The sequence below is a fragment of the Eschrichtius robustus genome, chromosome 12 (assembly GCF_028021215.1).
Source record: "Eschrichtius robustus isolate mEscRob2 chromosome 12, mEscRob2.pri, whole genome shotgun sequence".
Taxonomy (NCBI): Eukaryota; Metazoa; Chordata; class Mammalia; order Artiodactyla; family Eschrichtiidae; genus Eschrichtius; species Eschrichtius robustus.
In genome coordinates this window covers 25,428,118-25,447,190 of record NC_090835.1, presented here as the reverse complement: position 1 = coordinate 25,447,190, position 19,073 = coordinate 25,428,118, and the positions used below count along the sequence as shown (strand labels likewise).

Sequence of the window (19,073 nt, the reverse complement as noted above, 5' to 3'; positions counted from 1 at the left end):
ATCTCCCTTTTGGGCTGAGAGTGAAATGAAAAAGTGCAGGTAAGGCCCGCATGCAACACCGAGCACTATTACTGTTTATCCCCATCATCATTACTACTATTATCATTAATAGTCAATGGACCACTCAAGGAGTGGTTTATGTTAAGAGTGAGAATCCAATGGAAAACTATGAATACAAAAAAGTCCAGAATTCATTTATGGGGGTAGAAACGGCCCCCAGATACTTACCATATAGGGGCACACCTGAGAACCTGGTCCAAAAATCAATTCACATTGTTTATTCACGTTGTAAAGGAGGCCTGGCAGTTGGAGAGGCAAAGGATAGGGTCTGGATTCAGGTTCGTTAAGCAGACACTCGCCGTAACCAGTGCTGTGGAAAGCAGAAAAACAAAGATGGTGAGGGCAGTGGATAAGATATGACTGTCAAAGGCTCCAGATGACAGTGAAGGCCATTCTGTCATTTTAATGGTACAGAAGATGGTTCCTTTTTTGTATTTGTTTTATTCATTTCATCCAAACTTGAGTCCAGAAGCTGAAGTTCTATTTTCGGTGCATACTTGTTTGTGGAACCACCAGCTGTGCATACAACATAACCAGGAGGAAATATGTACCTGTTCCAGAATTTACCACCTTTCGGGGCAATTACCTATTTATTTTTTGACGTCTTCTCCAATAGAGTAAAGTGTCTTAGGGGTAAAAATAGTGCCTTTTTCACCCAAGCATGGGGCCCTGTCCATAACAACAAGTGTTTAGTAAATATTTGCTGATTTGCTTAGTGTTACAATAAGAAACACTTTAGATCATCTGGTTAAAAAAACCACACACACTCACACACACACACACACACACACACACACGCAAAACCCCCAGCAACCTGCCAGTTCTTCCATGTTTCTGCAAACACCTCTTCTGGAAAATTCACACCCGGTGAGTTCTGATTAACAAAACCCCCTCTTCCCTGTGGCTGGGGAAATATACACCCAATGACCTTGGGACAATCACTTAACCTTTTGTACATCTGGGAGAGACGAGCAATAAATCTGTGACACAAGGATATTGTATAATGTAACTGGATCCTTGAGCAGCCTGGTGGGAAGCTTAAAAAAAAAAAACAAGAAAAGAGAGAAGAAGAAAGAGTCAAGGAGATAGAGAAAGAGAGAGACAGAGAATGTTCTCGATTCAACAATATGGAGGTCTGTGCAATTTTCATCCACCCATGTAACGTTCTTTGGGGGCGTCTCACTTCCCCACCCCTTTCCAACACCAAATTACTAAGTTAGAAGCACATAAATATTTGTGGCCTTCCTTCGTCATGCCATCATATGCATGGTCCCTTCCCCAAGACCTGCACAGATTTCACAGCTTTACCAAGAATGAAGCAACACTGACATATTCTCTTTAAGATCCCAACCTTTTTCTTGAGCTCAGTCTGTAATCTTCTAAATTCTGGTGAGGACATGAACTACACAGATGTCAGAGAGTATTTTTCTTTTCCCTCCTCCCAGGAATGTCAACAAAAATAACAACTCAAAAGGAATGCTGGACTCTACACTTTCTTTCCCACAATTAGTTCACTGCATGGAGGCCAGATATTAGCATGAAGGCTGTGCTCAAAGAAAGTTCAACTCTTACTCTAAAAATTCAGTGATGTATTTTCGACTACACTTTGACCACATCCAGGGGTTGGTGTAGAAGTTCAGTGTTGGGGCCATGACATGCTGGGGGCTCTTGACTCCTTCCTCTTTGCACTTATTGTTGTCATCATGAGGCATGTTGAACCTAAGGCCAAAGAGACAATGATATAAAAAAGTCAATAAACACTAAGGGATAGAGCTGTTATAATTGCATTGAGAATGCATCTTAGAGAAAAAATTCAACTGACTACTGCATTATGGATAAGAACCTGAGTCCTGGTGAGCAGAACAAAACTTACTAGAGGATTAAAGGTAGGGAGTAGAATAAAACATACTTCTGACCCAACTGAATACAAAGTGCCTTTTTTTAAAAAAATTTATTTATTTATGGCTGTGTTGGGTCTTCGTTTCTGTGCGAGGGCTTTCTCTAGTTGCGGCGAGTGGGGGCCACTCTTCATCGCGGTATGCGGGCCTCTCACTATCGCGGCCTCTCTTGCTGCAGAGCACAGGCTCCAGACGCGCAGGCTCAGTAATTGTGGCTCACGGGCCCAGTTGCTCCGCGGCATGTGGGATCTCCCCAGACCAGGGCTCGAACCCGCGTCCCCTGCACTGGCAGGCAGACTCTCAACCACTGCGCCACCAGGGAAGCCCCAAAGTGCCTTTAATGTAAAAAAAAAAAAAAAAAAAAAAAAAAACTGAATTGGGCCACTATTTGGTTTAGCTGTACTTTTTGGAATTGCAGAGGCTCTGCATATGCTGTAGTTGGTGCTAGAATACAGTAGTTGGAATTCCTAATAAGCTGTTGAAGGCCAATTTATAGAGTCAAGAACTTGGCAGGTTATGATAACACTGTGCACATAAAGAGTCAGTCAACTGTCAAAACTTGAAGTCAAAAGCTTCCTAATGAGAGGCTCAGGGTGGGGCTTGGCATCTCTTCTTCTTTGAGTCAGGTTGACAGATGCTAAAACCCTGCAAGTATACCGTTATAGAGGTACGCAAAGTTCGTGCACAATAAAATCCATTAAGAAAAACTGCAAGCATGGAAACGAGAGGCACGCCAATTTAGTTGGCTTAACTCAGAGATGGCAAATAGTTTCATGCTTCATGCCAATTACAATTGATTGGTACCAGCTTCCTGAAAATCTGGGCACAAAAGTATTCTTAAACTAATCCAGGTTCTGCCTGAGAAAAGGCTGTGATGGAGTGCCAACATCCTCTTGGGTCTGGGAGGGAACTCGGCAGCGGCATTAACACATATTTGCCATTCTTGGCTTAGAGAGAGGAAGTGGGGAAAAAAATGACAGGAAGCATTTCTCAATCCAGAAACATCAGTTCTATGACCCACATGCCTTTCTCATAAGATAATTATCCATTGGGTAACAAGCTCACAGGGGCTGTCCTCTGGATGACTATTCCAAATCACAAAATTGATGTATATGATTAATTTGGCATTTAGGGAGGAATTCCCTTCACTAGTTCACCTTGAGTTACAAAAACAAGGGAGTCAGAAAGAAGTATGTAGACTTGCTTCATATAAAAATAAAAGCTGGAATAAAAATCTGTGAAGTCCATACCAGTAATTTCTCATGTTTGATTTCCTTTTTCTTTTAAAAATTTGGCCCCCTCAATAATTGCCAGATGGGAAATGTAACACGGGAAAACTCCAACTGTCTTGGTTGAGCTTAATAGTAATAAATGCTTAAGAGTCTATTTTCTTAAAGGAATGACTGCCCAGGTTTCCAAATCCCAGCTGCAGAGTCAGTGTAATACCTCCATCAACAAACCTAATACAAGCAAAGTTTTCAAATCTTCCTTGTCTGTTTCTCTCTGGTGCAAAGGAGCTAGTGTTTATTCCCCACCCCACCATGACTTGATAAAATCCAATTTATTTCACCATGTAAACAGAAAACTTTTTTTTTCATTCAAATGTTAGGCACGTTTGCTCATAGCAGGGGTGGTATAACAACTATTCATTGAGCACTTACTAAAAAATAATTACCAGGACTTTTTTAGCATTCACAATACTCCAGCTGGTGTGTTAAATGCATTCGATGCTTTATTTCATTTAATTTTATTTAATTTTACTTGATTTCATTTAATTTAAAATTATTTTTTTATTAATTTTATTTGACCCAATGAATAGTGTGCTATTACTATCCACATTTTACAGAAAAGGAAACTGAGTTGTAGAGAGGTTTAACTATCAATATTTGATCAAGGTCACATGGTTACTAAGGGAGCTGGGATTGGAGTCTACTTCGGACTGATTCTAAAACCTCCTGTTTTGGAATACACACAAACTACATTCTCTCCTATGAGGCAAGTTGCGGAAGATTTGTCAGAAACACTGTGTAAGGATTTCTGTATTCAGCAGAGACTCAATTACCTCCCGAATTCTTCCTGACTCTTAGATTCTGGGTGTCTATGAAACTGGTACGAGAAGCCAGGAGCTATTTGTGAACATACAATGACGCTCAACAAATATAAGGTCAGTTGCTTTTTCCTCCCAACAGCTCTTGGGTTTTATATTATCAGAGAGTCATGACTGTAACAACTTAACATTTAATTTTGAAAAAGTTCATTAGAAAATCTGCTACAGAGTACGGTAGCAAATTTTTTTAAAAAAGGATTTTTACTTTTCTTAAAATATGAACAAAGCTAACTCAAAGAGACAAGGCGCCAAAAGAAAAATAATTCATTAACAGGCTAGCAATATACTTTCTGTTTAAGCCACAACTCGTATCATTCACCAATTATTTCATTTCTTGTTTCCTGACACTTTTGAGATGAGGGGTATATGTATTGTTTCCATGTTATAGGAAGGGAAACAGCATATATTTTCCTCAAGTCAAAGGGAATGTTAGAACAATTCCGTCCAGAACTTGGGTATCTGGCTGCCTGCTGACTCTGCCTTAGAACTGGTGCTCCAACATCATATGCTCCTACGCCAGCATTCGCTACTACACTTTGGGCAGTTTAATATCTCTAAGTCAAACACAGGGACACAATAATATCTACCTTGTGGGGATTAAGGGAGATAACGTAAATGAAAGCTCCTAGAACAATGTCGAACAATGTCAACAACATGGTTTTTGCAGGGGGAGATGTTTGTTAACTGTGAATTGAGACTTCTCTATAGCTTAAAATATTTTGGTTTTGCTACTCAAAATTCCTACTTTCCTTAAAATGTCAATTTTATAAACTGGCTATCTAAAAGGGGTTTATAAACTCTTTTGGGGAAAGGAATTAACAGGAAATTATTTACATTTCTTTAAACAGTATATTCTTGTTAGCCATATTTTGGGGGGAAATGTTAATCTGTTAATCACACAGGGACTTCCCTGGTGGTGCAGAGGTTAAAAATCTGCCTGCCAATGCAGGGGACACAGGCTCGATCCCTGGTCCGGGAAGATCCCAAATGCCGTGGAGCAACTAAGCCTGTGCACCACAACTTCTGAGCCTGTGCTCTACAACCAGCGTGCCGCAATTACTGAGCCCGCGTGCTGCAACTGCTGAAGCCCGAGCACCTAGAGCCCCTGCTCTGCAACAAGAGAGAAGCCACTGCAGTGAGAAGCCCGTGCACCGCAACGAAGAGTAGCCCCTGCTCTCCGCAAGTAGAGAAAGCCCGCGTGCAGCAACAAAGACCCAAAGCAGCCAAAAAAAAAAAAAAACAGAAAGAAAAAAAAATCACACAAACTCTTGCCCTTTGAATACACTTCTATCTCTGTAACTTTCCCCATTCCATTCTCTGGGGCAGGAATAGCTGCCCCATTGAAATGCCACCCTATTCCTCACTGTGAAATCTACACCTCCTATTTATAGGTTTCAAGTAATTTACCAGATTTCATGTAGAACAAACAAATGAAAATCCCCCAAAGATTCTGTTAAAATAAGTTTGGGGAAACTGAGTTAAATGAAATCAACACTTTAATATAGGACTTGTCAGAGCCTTTACTTCATGCCATTTGGCCTTGGCACTCCAAGCATGGCTAGACTAGAAAAAATTTTTTTAAATCACTGGATTACAAAACTCTTTTTTTCCCCCATGGACCATTCTCTTGGAATCAGTGTTAGAGCCCTGTACTTTGGGAAATGCTGGTGAAATCAGTAGTTTTCAAACCTAGTTCCAAGAAATGCTTGAGTTTCAGGAAGGTGTTTCAGAAATCAAAGGACAGAGAGGTAGGTGACTAACTAAGCAGGACTCTGATCTGCCACAAGGGCTTAACTGAAAGTCATGCCTCTTTTATTCTCTAAATATTGGGCATCTGACGATATTTCCTTTGGAGAAAAAAAAAAGGGGTGTGCTCTTAAAATATGCTTGAAAATATTTGCATTATGTGTGGAATTGGATTAGAGATACCTCTATATATGCATCTTGCTTTACGCCTATTATACTACACTGCACATAAAGTGCCTTAAAAAAACATTTGGTGAATGGAAAAGCTTGCTTAATAGATGATGTTATCTCTAAATAAAGTTAACATCTGACATGCAGATTGATACACAGCTGTATTATACTAAGGACATCTTTTGAGAAAATTATTTCAAAAGGATATAGTATGAGTAATTTAATCATTCTAGAAAGAAAAGGCAGATCAAAAACCAGAATAATTTTGAATAAATTTATACTGTTTTGCTCCATGTTCTAACCAGGCTCTGGCTCTAAAGAACAAAAAGGAAAAGCCAATTTCATAACGACCAGACACTCAGTGAACATAATTAGGAAATAGTTTCTTCTCTGTATCTTTGTTCATTTTTTCCCCTAAAAGAGGGATAGCTCTGTTCCAGAGGCTAATATCTAAAGGACAACCTTAGATACAACTAAAATCAGGAATGATCTGGGTTTGGGAAAATCGTGCGGGCCACAGCAATGTTGGAGGACCCTACTAAACAAAGATGTTGTGTCAGGTAAGTTCTCTGGGCTGATATACCCTCTGCTTTACTGGAGGGGGTAGAAAGGCCCCCTTTTTTCCACTTTGCAGTAGGAAAGGAGCATATTAGACCTTGCCTAGAAAACCTGTACAGTTAAACCAAAGAGACGCATGAGCTATGGCTGAAGAGGGTGCACTGTATTTATTTAGCTTCCCGAAGTCAAAGTCATTTCTGCCAGCTACATTCCAAGCTTTTCAACCCTGCAAACTCAACTAGGATTCAAGAAGCGTCTTACACCCTCTAAAGTCAAGTGAATGCTCACTGATGTGAAGGAACAAAAGTTTTAGGTCACTCCAAATTAAAGGAAAATATGGAGAAGAAACGTACACATGGCCCAGCTCATGGGCTATTGTAAAAGCTGTACTCAGTCCGCTATCTTCACTGATAGAGCAGCTTCTGTAGGGATCACAAATGGTTCCCAGTTCAGCCAGACCTATTAGAAGGGGAAAAAAAAAAAAAAAAAAAACCCACAAGGATTTACTTTAAAAAGCATTTGTGGCTTGGAAGAAAAACATGTCATCAACTGTTATAGCCAGAGAGGATACGCACAGTAGACTCACCTAAGGTATCACATTTGTCATGAGCTCTGCAGATATCCTGTCTGAAAGCAAAGCAGACTTAGGGTCTTGACACCAAAGAGTAAATGTCAATACAAGCAAACACTTTAGAATCTTCCAGGTATTCACAACATCACCACTTTAGGGGGGTGGGGGGGGGACGGTATTGGTTTTACAAAAAGCAGACTAACAGAGCCAGGGATTTGCAACTCAAAAAAGTTTAGGAATCACTGGCTTACAGATGAAAAGCTACATTGAGAGGTCTCCTTCTGCCACAGGGGTAGCCAAGGGCAAGTGAAAACCTTTCCGTCCAGGATTTTTCCTCATACTTTGAAGCAAGTGATTCTAGTTTCTGAAGAACATTCTGAGAAGGCTCTAAATGCCTTTCATTTAAGTTGATCTAAGAGCAAGTGTCTGTGACCATATCAAAGGTAACCGATGGGAGACACACTAGGCCAGCAGACCTCTTTGCTGCCCTGCACAGCATTTTAAATATTTTTGAGCTAGAAGCTACCATTTAAAAACTGGGAGATTTCACATTTTCAAAAAAAAATATCCTTATTTCTGGTTTCTTACAGAATCACAAAAGCTGGCAACATTGGACTTATATCCTGCATGGTAACGAGCTCAATGGGAATGGCAGCTGCCCGCTCTATACAGGTGTTTACTTTCAGACCTGCCTAACCCATTTATTGCCTACTTGGCGGCGATGGGTTACTGGTTCTCAACCGGGGGTTATTCTGCCCTCCTCCACCACACACCCTCAGAGGGCATGTGGCAACATCTGGACAACACTTCTGGCTGTTACAGTTAAGAGGGGGGAGAGTTACCGGCAGGTAGTAGGCAGAGAGCAAGGATGCTGCTAAACATCCTGCAGGGCACAGGGCAGTCCCCGCAGCACAGAATTATCTGATCCAAAATGTCAATAGTGCTGAGGTTGAAAAACCCTGGCCTAGGGGCTGGCTACCAGGAACATATGACCTCATCCCATCAACGTGACCAGAAACTAAAAGACTGGAGGAATAGACATCCATATACCTCGTTACAAGAACTGCTGTATCATGCTGGATTCCACCTGGATGGTTCTTTGAATGCTGCCACTGGCAAAAGTTTTTTAATGTTGTCTGGGCATTAAAAGATATGGAAGGTCCTTCCTAAATACAGAAAAGAAGTATGGTTGGTCCATTGCACCAATACCAATTAGATATGCCATTTCGGATACAGAGAGAAGAAAGAAGAAAAAAACTTTATTACCTGTTCATTATGAATCACAACTAAGTTCACAATTACAATATTAATTAAATTTCCAATACTTGGGTCTTTATAGATAGAGGCTACCTGCAACCGAGATAAATTTTTCAAAGTTAATTGTGAACTCCGTGTAAGCAATAAGCAATTCACTTCTTATGCTGGGCTCCACCTCTTTTTATGGTTCATGCAACATATGCATTTTGGAGTTGTGAATTTTCATTCACTCAACAAACATTTCTTAAAAGTCTCTTTGTAAAATTCATAGATGGCAGCTTTAGACAGTAATGAATGCAAACAAATTTAAACTTCAAGGTGTTTTCCAGGGAAACTGCATTGCCATGTAACTTAGCAGTTCTTTGTGCCAAAACACTGGATGTTAACTTTTGATCAAACTTTTTCATCCCAGTTGAAGCTGGATTGCCTTTTATGGAATCTCACATGGACCACACAGTTGTTAATACTGCTGTTGTACCAACCATTTGTGTTCTCCACAACCTGGTAACCTGTTTTTTTTTTTTTGTTTTTTTTTTTTGGTTTGTTTTCATTATTATTGTTAATTATGAGAGCTAACATCCATTGAATGCTTACTGTGGACTAGATCCTTGCTGAAAACTGCACAGCAACATTCTGGGCTAGGTGTGACTATAATCTTTGCTCAACAAATGAGGAAACTGAGGCTCAGAGAAGTTAAGCAACTTGTCCAAGACTAAACAGCCAGCAGTGAGTAGCAGAGCCAGAATTCTCAGCCAAGGTCAATTTGACACTGAGTCCATGCTTGTCATCAAAATCCTTAACAGTTCTGAATTTATGCGTTAGAAATGGAGTTGAGTCTATGCAAGCCCTGACTAGGTTTTCCTTTCCCTCCTCCAGGACAGGAGAGGGCTGGGGCACATGGGACTGAGCTTGAGGAAGGTGGGGTGAGGAAGAGTGGGGAGGGGAGGCAGGTGGGATAGGGGTTGGGGAACACAGGGGGGATGGTTCACAGCAGTGCAGGGAAACACAAGGAGAACCACAGGCCACAGAGAAGGAAGGAGAAATTCTAAGTCAGTGTTCCAAAATGGCTGCTTTTCATATTCATTGGGGGAATTTAATAAAAGTAGATTCCCATTCAAATAAACTAGAATCAATCTATTAATAGGAATGCTATGCTTAGGCTTAACATGAATGAAGGCAGAGCACATGAGCTATTATGGAACAATCTCCAGTATTTCAAGAAAATAGCAATATGTAACACCGTGTATGAGAATGAGCCATCTCTGAAAAAAAAAAGTGTATCCATACATATTTGCTTAAGAAATGCCCAGAGTTGCCTTGTCCAACATGGTAGCCACGTGTCACGTGGCCACTGAGCACTTGAAATGTGGCTTGTCCGAATTGAGATGTGTTCTGAGTGTGAAACACATACTGGGTTTTAAAGACTTAGTACGGAAAACAGTCTCATTAATAATTTTGTAAATGATAACATTTAGATATAAAACAAAATACATGACTAAAATTAATTTTACCTGTTTCTTCTGTGTGTGTGTGTGGCTAACAGAAAATTTTAAATTACATGTATCTATATTTAAAAAAAATTACGTATGTGGCTTGCATTATATTTCTATTGGGCAGTGCTGGTTAGAAACACGGGCAAATAAACTTGTCACAGTGGTTGCCTCTGGGAAGGGGCCTGGGAGCCTGGGTGGGGAAAGGCACTTCAGCTTTCTCACTAGTCTTTGGATCTGCTTGATTTGTTTTTCAATCGTGCAAATTTATTACTTTTTCAATTCAAAATGGGAGTAGAAAAATTCAAAATGGGAGTGAGAGATTCCTAAGACTCACCCCAGAGCTACTTAATTAGAATCCCGGGGAGGGGGATAGAGACGTTTTACAAAGCTCAACCAGGGCTTCTGATTCACAACCAGCATCCAAAAGTCTTACTGGCGACCCACACCTGGCTGTGCAAATTCACGTGTCAAAGGGCACTGGTTTTGGGAAGTGGACAAGCTGAGGGTCACATGCAGTCCCTAAGCCACTTTACTGGCTTTACATGACTATGGGCAAGCAACCCAACTCCTTTGAGGCTCAGTTTTCTTAACAACAAAATGAGAATGACAATTTACCTAGCAGAGTTGCCAGGAGGATTAGAAATGATGACTTTTAAGTAAGAAGCACATTGTCTAACACAGAATAAACACTCACTATTGATGGCCATTACTGTCATTGTCTAATCTTATGTTATCTTCAGTCACTTGCCTGAATCGTTGAAATGCCAGCCCCGAATGGTTCTCCAAAGCACTGGGTGGAAACCCATATTCCCCAGTGGCACATTTAGGGACATCATAAATCACCTCCTTTTGAATGTACTTACAATTGACATTAAAGTTAAAATATAGTGTTGAAGGTTTGCTCCATGGTATACAACCATTCTGTTGTCTGCCACCACCATCACTTCTACAAACCGTGGATAGGATAAAAAACGTTTTGTTCTCCTGTGGGTCCTCTTTTCCCTTGTGCTGTCCGTCTTGTTCCCATAGGCAGAAAGCGCCCTTTTGGTTAAGCTGCTTTTTAATACTGCCACGTCATCAGCCAGGCTACTCCTCTCTCCCCATTTTCTCGTCCTCGTTTTCCTCTTGTCCTTCCTGTGACTACTTTTGTGTTCTGTAACAAATCAGATGGCATGCATTACATTTTGAGCCACATCTATTTCATATTAAGAATTTAATTTGACACGTCTTAAAATGATGCCTCTGTCGTCAAATTACATACAAAATCAAGTTCTACACGCTGTGGACTCTCCGGGTGAAACTATCTGCCCTCTCATCTAAATGACTAAGGACTTGAAATTAGCTTTTCTGGAAGCTTCCATAAATGCTCACTTAAGGTATTAGAAAATCAGGCCTGAGTTTAGGGGAAACAATTGCTTATTCTTTTCATCCGGTAACAAAAGTCTGGCTGGACAACTACTGAGCCTGCACGTCTGGAGCCTGTGCTCCACAACAAGAGAGGCCGCGATAGTGAGAGGCCCGCGCACCGCAATGAAGAGTGGCCCCCGCTTGCCACAACTAGAGAAAGCCCTCGCACAGAAACGGGGACCCAACACAGCCATAAATAAATAAAAAGTAAAAAATAAATTGCCATATCTTTAAAAAAAAAAAAAAAAAAAAAAAGTCTGGCTGGGGTTTAAGTGGTTCGTATTCATCGTTCTTTGCCATACATGGAGTAAGGGCCAACAGCACAGCTATAGAGCTCTAGAGAATGGAAATGGAAATGCTTCATGTACACTACTTTTCATATTCAATGAGATACAGTATAAAGGGGCCTAAGAGGTGGGCAAGCTAATAGACAGTACAAAGGAACTACAGAAAATGAATGACAAGGTATTCTTCTCTTACCGTATTCAATCACTGTAATGCATGAAATGTAAGAATAGAATCAATGCTGTTCAGTGCTTCCAAATTTTTAATTAATTTGTTTCAGGGCTCAGTTGAGGAAGTCGATTCCACTCAGGGAGTATGAATAGGTAGTTGGGACTGTGATATATAATGCCAGATGAGGTCTCCTCATTTCTGACTCTAGCCAAGGTACCTCTTGGATTCTACACAAGCTTGCAGCTCACAGTGTGGTCCGTGGGCCAGCAGCATTGGCAACTCCTGGAAGCTTGTTAAGAATATAGACTCACCGGCCCCACCCGAGACCTGATACATCAGAATCCACGTTTTAACAAAGATCTCTAAGTGATTCATATTCATGTTAAAGTTCTGACAAGCACTAGTCTCCAACTTGGTTTGAAGCTCGTGTTGCTGGTGAAAATATTCAATTTCAAAGCCATCAACCACACAATAAACAGAATGAGCATAAAAGTGCCTGCTAAAATATGCTTTGAGTAAAGACTGAATTTAATCAGTTATCTTGCCTATCAAATCATAAATGTGTTTCAGAGTTTTAATGCCAAGAGTCTGTAGCCCAAACAGGCAACAGAATTGCACAACTAAGAAATATGCTTTCCTAAGACACAAGAAATAGAATTTATTACACCAGTAATAACAACAACAACAAAGTTATAAACTCTGAGTGGTTTCATATTTGAAGAGCTCAAATATTTAACCATTATAACCTATTGCTAAAACAATCAATTTAGGCCAGGATGTGTATTTTGCTCAAGTTGAGTGTTTTAGTGGTTGTTAAAATAGTGAAATCAGTCCAAATTGCCAAACAAGTTATATGTAGTACAGCTATAGATAACATGACCAGCCCTAAGCCTGGTACGCAGTAGGATTCAACATTAGACTATTTTTCCTCCAGTCTCTCTTTCAAGAGTATTCATACATGTATACCCATGCCATACAGGTACTTGGGCTGTCATTCCATTTTTAAATCACTAGTGATTACAGAATGGATACTAGACAAGCACCTACTTCATGCCAGATATTGAACTAGGCTCTTTTACATATGTTATCTCATAATTCTTCTCAGGCTGAGAAAATTACCTCTATTTTACAGATGAGGAAAATAAGTCTCAAAGAGATTGAGCAACTTGTCCAATGTCACATACAGGATGTGGTGGTATCAGGAATCAGGCATGGATTTGATCAACACCCTGAACAGTGCTCTTTCTATCAGGCAAAACTGCTCAAGAGCTAAGGACTGAGATGGGCTCATGGTTTGGTTGACAGTTTCTAAACTGAGCCTGAACTGGAAAAAAGACAGTGCCTGGTGGATATTTTCAGAAACACTAGCTTTTAACAACAGGTGTACAGAAGCCACGTTGAAAATTGGATTTTTTTAAATACATTAAAACGTGTTACTTATTTTGTGAAATAATACCCTTCATGTCTTTTGTAAATATTTTAATATAATTTATTATAATCAGTAAAGTTTCAAAGGTTTTAAAGTCTCTGTTGTTTTTCTATTCTCCATTTCATTATTTCTGCTCTAATCTTTATTCTTAGTTTTCTCTTCTTTTTCAAGTGTCTTAAAGTGGAAGGTTACATTATTGACTTGAGATCTTCTTTCTTAATAGAGGCATTTAAGACACAGCTATAAATTTCCCTCTAAGCCATGCTTTAGCTGCAACCCATAACTTTTGACATGTTGTCTCTTCATTTTCATTTATCTCAAAGTATTTTCCAACTTCTCCTTTGGTTATTCAGGAGTGTGCTATTTACTTTCCAAATATATTTGAGTTTCCCATTTCTCTGTTATTGATTTCCAATTTCATTTTACTGTAGTCAGAGGAGATACTCTGCAATACTTCTATGCTTTTAAATTTACTGATATTTGTTTTATGGCCTAGCATATGGTTTGGAGAATGTTCCATGTGTTCTTCAGAAGAATCTGTGCTCTGCTGTTTTTAGATAGAGTGTTCTACAGATATCTGTTAGGTATAGTTGGTTTACAATGTTGTTCAAGTTTTCTATTTATTGGTTAATCTTCTGCTTAGCTTTCTACCCACTACTGAAAGTACAGTATTGAAAGTTTCCATCTATTATTGTTGATTTTTTTATTTCTCCCTTCATTTCTGTCCGTTTTTGCCTCACGTATTTTGGTGCTCTGGTATAAGATGCATATTTGTTTATAACTGCTAAGTATTCCTGTGAAATGACCCTTTATCACTATAAAACATTTTGATAAACTTTATCAATAAAGTAAAGTAACCCAGTCACAAAAGACCACATATTTTATGATTCCAGTCATATAAAATGTCCAGAATAGGCAAATCTATAAAGACAGAGTAGATTAGTTGCTTAGGGCTGGAGGTGGAGTGGGGACATGGGGGGAGGCATTGATAGCTAATGGGTTCAAGGTTTCTCTTTCAAGTTATAAAAAGGTTCTAATATCGACTGTGATGATGGTTGCACATAGCTGTGAATACACCAAAAAACCACTGGACACTTTAAATGGATGAACAGTATGGCATGTGAATTATATCTTAATAAAGCTGTTAAAAAAAGGAAATACGTCACTTAGTTTGTGAAAAGCAGATAATCTTTACTTATTGTCTTCCATAAATATTTTGACTTATCAGGTTAATTTAGGGAAAAGCATAACCGCAATGAGAAAAACACTGAGGAAACATTATATAGAAGTCACTCTTTGGACCATTCAGGGGAATCATCTCATCAGAGGGGACTTGGGCATGGGAAAACCTGAGGATAAATCAAGGCACTAATTGGAAAAAAGGTACACTTATTTAAGTAGCAAAGTTGAAGAAATTAAGGCATTAATCACTGAAAGAGATTTCTAACAGAGAACAGTGGTAACAGAGAACAACCCATGTAAATTCTAATATACCTGGAAGACATTTCATTCACAGCTAATCTGTGTGTCAAAGAAACAATTCAGTATGCTTTACGTGGTATAAAAATGCAGGAATAAAATTACTTCTTCAGAATCAAAAGCAACATCTTCTAATACATACGTCCCAGTCTTTTAACCATCTGACCTTTTATCCTAATGAGTTAGAATAATATTTATTGACCTAATTAGCCCAACTAATTTCTACCACATTAACCATTTTAGCAAGCAGTTTTGAATTTGGCATTACAAAGAGTAAGAGCTTTAAAGATTCAAATATTCGCTGTGACTACAAATGCAGGAACACTTACTGACCATGGAAAAAACAGACACTATGACTGATCTATCTACTCAACTCTCTTGCCTCTGAATAGAAATTGTTAATATCAGAGAACAATTTCTACCAAGGGACACACATTGTTAGGATAAAAAGAAAGTCATTCACATTTCTCTTTAGTGACCTTTTAGCATAATGGAATTGAGACTAGTATTTGAAATGTGAAAGGTCACTTTGCTAATAGTTTTATCAAAATGAGCTACACAACGAAATTTCACCCTTATAGAAAGCACAGTATGAATGGTCTGTGTATTTTTGCTCTTCATTTCACCCACAGAAAGCTTTACGTTTGTTATTACTTTTTAATGAGATATAATTATGTACCATAAAATTCATACTTGCGAAGTATACAATTCAGTGGTTTTTGGTGTATTTATAGAGTTGTGTAATCATTTCTATTATCTAACTTTAGGATATTTTTATTGCCCCCAAAAGACACCCTGTACCCATCAGCCATCCCTCCCCATTCCCCCTTTACCCCCCGTCTTTCAGTAGGTGAGTCTCTGGCAATCACTAACCTATGTTTTGTACCTATGGATTCTCATTTCATACAAGTGGAGTCATACACTATGTTGCTTTTTGTGTCTGGCTTCTTTCACTTAGCATAATGTTTTCTAGGTCCATCCATGTTGTAGCATGTGTCAGGACTCTATTACTTTTTATTGCCATGTAATATTTTACTCTAGAAATATACCACACTTTGTTTATTCATTCATCAATTGGTGGACATTTGGGTTCAACAACTCAACTGAATAATGTTGCTACAAACACGCATGTACAAGTTTTTGTGTGGCCATGTTTACATTGCTCTTAGGTATTGCTGGGTTGTACGGTAAGGCTATGTTTAACATTTTGAGCAACTGCCGGATTGCTTTCCATAGTGGCTGTACCATTTTCATGCCTCTTCTTGAAGTTCAAATACGACATTTAGAAAGGAAATCATTTTTTCATGGTTTTTCTTGAAGGATTCCTCAAAAATTAATCATGTTTACTAAACTAAATAGCTTATGAGCAACCTGGCCTAGTTCAAATCTTAAAGTAGCATGTTGAACCAAAGAAGATATACAGATGGTACATAAGCGTATGAAAATTTGCATCATGTCATATATCAAGAAAATACAGATAAAACAGCCATGATATACCAAAATCCAGAATGCTAACAACAACGAATGCTGATGAGGATTTGGAGCAACAGGAACTCTCATTCATTGCTGGTGGGAATGCAAAACGGTACAAGTCACTTTGGAAGACAGTTTGGATGTTTCTTACAAAACTAAACATACTCTTAATATACGATCCAGCAATCGTGCTCCTTGGTATTCACCCAAAGGAGCTAAAAATGTATATCTACTTAAAAAACTGTACATGGGGTGTTTATGGCAGCTTTATTCATAATTGCTAAAACTTGGAAGCAACCAGTATGTCCTTCAGTAGGTGAGTGGGTAAATAAACTGTGGTATATCTAGACAGTGGAATGTTATTCAGCGCTAAAAAGAAACGAGCTATTAAGCCATGAAAAGACTTGGAGGAATCTTAAATGCATATTACTAAATGAAAGAAGTCAATCTGAAAAGGCTACATACTGTATGATTCCAATTATATGACATTCTGGAAAAGGCAAAACTATGGAGCGAGTAAAAGATCAGTGGTTGCCAGGGGTTGGGGCAACAGAGGAATGTATAGGTAGAGCACTCAGAGGATTTTTAGGGCAGTGAAAATACTGTGTATGATACCATAATGATGGATACCTGTCATTATGTATGCGTCCATATCCACAGAATGTACAACACCTAGAGGGAACTGTAATGTAAACTATGGACTCTGAGCGATAAAGATGCATCAATGTAGGCTCATCATTTGTAATAAATGTATCCCCTGATGAGGGATGTTGATTGTGGGGAGGCTCTGCATGTGTGGCGGCAGGGGATATATGGGAAATCTCTGTACCTTCCTCTCAAGTTTTCTGTGAACGTAAAACTGCTCTAAAAAATACCAGACAATTAAAAAAAGTAGCATGTGATATCTCCAAGAATCAAACGCACATTTGTATTCAGAGAAAAGTAAAATATTTTGCCACTGGAACCCTCACACGTGCATGTAAACAAATTTCGGCATGTTAAAAAGCTCTAACTTGCAGCTGTGTGCTTTCTAATGCCAAGTCAAAGGCACTATAGTTATAATGCTTTATTCCAAGAACACGACTTAATGTTGACTTTTACAATTGTTTTGGCCTTGAGAACTACGAAGGGGAACGGTGATGCTTACAATACTACTAACAGCCACTGTTCGAAGATACTGTGCTCTGAAGAAAGCAAGCTTCAAGGTCTATGTGACCTTGGGCAAATAACTGACTTTTTCTCACCCTCATTTCTTCCACTTATAAAGCTGAGTAAGAACAGTACCTCTTCCAAGGAGTTGTTTTGAGAAACAACTACAGATCATGCATATAAAGTATGCAGCACAAAGGAAGCAACCAATAAATGTTTTTTTTTTTTTCTATTTTTTACCAGTTATAAAGTCATGTAGTGAGTTCGAACTAAAAGGAACCATTTAAGGGAGAGAGACTATTCTTCTGAAAAACAATTTTCTGGCTTAAAATCATTTTAAAGATAAGCTGTTTACCCCCTTAAATGACCTTTTCTGAATTACTTCTCTTGGCCTCAGTTTCCTGACCTCTTAAATGGGTATATAAATAGGTGTTTCCACCTTAAGGCTATTTTGAGAATTAAATAAGAAAGTGTGTAGAAAATTCCTTGTAAATTATAAACTGAATTTTAAAATATTATTTTTTGCATCTATTTTGTGCAAGGCACTGGCTAAGTTGAAATAAACAACAGCAACAACAAAACAGAAGTAAAACTTGGGGCCGATCTTTAAAAAGAAAGTATCATAAAAATTTAAGATGGTAACAATTTTAAAAAACCTGACAGCTAAAAACTTAAACAACATTTGCTTATTCACTGATAAGAATGTTTTAAATGAGCTTCATTTCACATTACCATGCAACAAAATGCATACAACATTACTAAATAACTGGAATTATTTTAGAAAATAACATCCGGGCCTGGTTATTCTGCAGTTACTCATTGAGTGTTTCCTACCCACTGGGGTTGAGCTAAGGAGATTCGCATGTTAACTTTAACAGTTGGGAAGTTAATTATTGCTCTCTATGTTTATAAGGTTTATCAAAATTTAACTGAATTTTCCTTAAGGCACTGAGCCACCTTGTGACCTCATGGTCTAAGTGGGCAGGGGAATCACAGCACAGGACCAAAGGGAAGACTAGCGAGCAAGGATTTTAGCAAGTCTCCTTTCTGCTCCTCCAGGACTTGACAGCCAGAAGGAAGTGGACAGGGAGTCGGTAGTGGTTGCACACTTGGATTCTGGAGCCAGACCAGCCCTGGTTCACGTTCCTGCCCTAGCGCTGCTGTAGCTGCCCTTTCTTGGGCAATTTCCTATCTTAAAGGCTCAGTTTTCTCATCTGTAAAATGAGGATACTAACAGCATGTACTTTAAAGGGTAACTGTGAGGGTTAAAAGAGATAATACGTAAAATGCCCGTGGCACAGAGCACGGTGCACAGGAAAGATCCATTAAATATTTAATGCGATAAGGATTTTTAGTTGTTATTGCTTTACTAGTAGTATGCAAAACAGCCCCTCTTTATGAATTAGAATGTTGACGTCAGGGTTTCTCAAACAAAACCATTCTATTTTTGAAAGAATCTTCTAAAGAAAAGGAGAGAGGGAGGGGAGGAAGGAAGGAAAGTCATAAAGACCAGCCCCTGTTCCCTCGGAACTTCCAATCTAGGTTAAGAGGCACATGCAGATTGACGTGGGAAGACCTAGTCAGAGATGTAATTAGATGGAAAGAAATGCCACAAATACTTCCGCATTGCAACTGGCTCCAAAGGCCGATAACATACAGGAAACAAAACATGGAAGCCGATGGCAGCTCCTGGCCCTCTGTTCTAGTCCCATCTAAGATCTGCCCTCAAAGAGTTACTCAATGAAGCCTTCAAGTGGGGACCCCAAGGGATGAGAGTCACAGTCCACTGGGATCAGAGGAAGATGGGTAAACAAGCACA

The 19,073-nt window shown here is 39.1% G+C and overlaps 1 protein-coding gene across 2 annotated transcripts in view; it reads right to left on the bottom strand.

The window, feature by feature from the left end:
• ADAMTS9 (ADAM metallopeptidase with thrombospondin type 1 motif 9) overlaps positions 1 to 19,073 on the bottom strand; it is a 169,212-nt gene that overhangs the window by 130,218 nt on the left and 19,921 nt on the right. Inside the window, exons 4-10 of one of the 2 annotated variants that reach the window (XM_068557319.1) lie at positions 10,725 to 11,014; positions 8,378 to 8,461; positions 8,162 to 8,277; positions 7,127 to 7,167; positions 6,894 to 6,999; positions 1,633 to 1,779; positions 229 to 370 (exon numbers count right to left, since the gene is read on the bottom strand). In XM_068557319.1, the coding sequence (XP_068413420.1) occupies positions 229 to 370; positions 1,633 to 1,779; positions 6,894 to 6,999; positions 7,127 to 7,167; positions 8,162 to 8,277; positions 8,378 to 8,461; positions 10,725 to 11,014 (926 nt within the window). The remainder of the gene's footprint in view (positions 1 to 228; positions 371 to 1,632; positions 1,780 to 6,893; positions 7,000 to 7,126; positions 7,168 to 8,161; positions 8,278 to 8,377; positions 8,462 to 10,724; positions 11,015 to 19,073) is intronic. The other variant, XM_068557320.1, reaches the window with a different exon arrangement.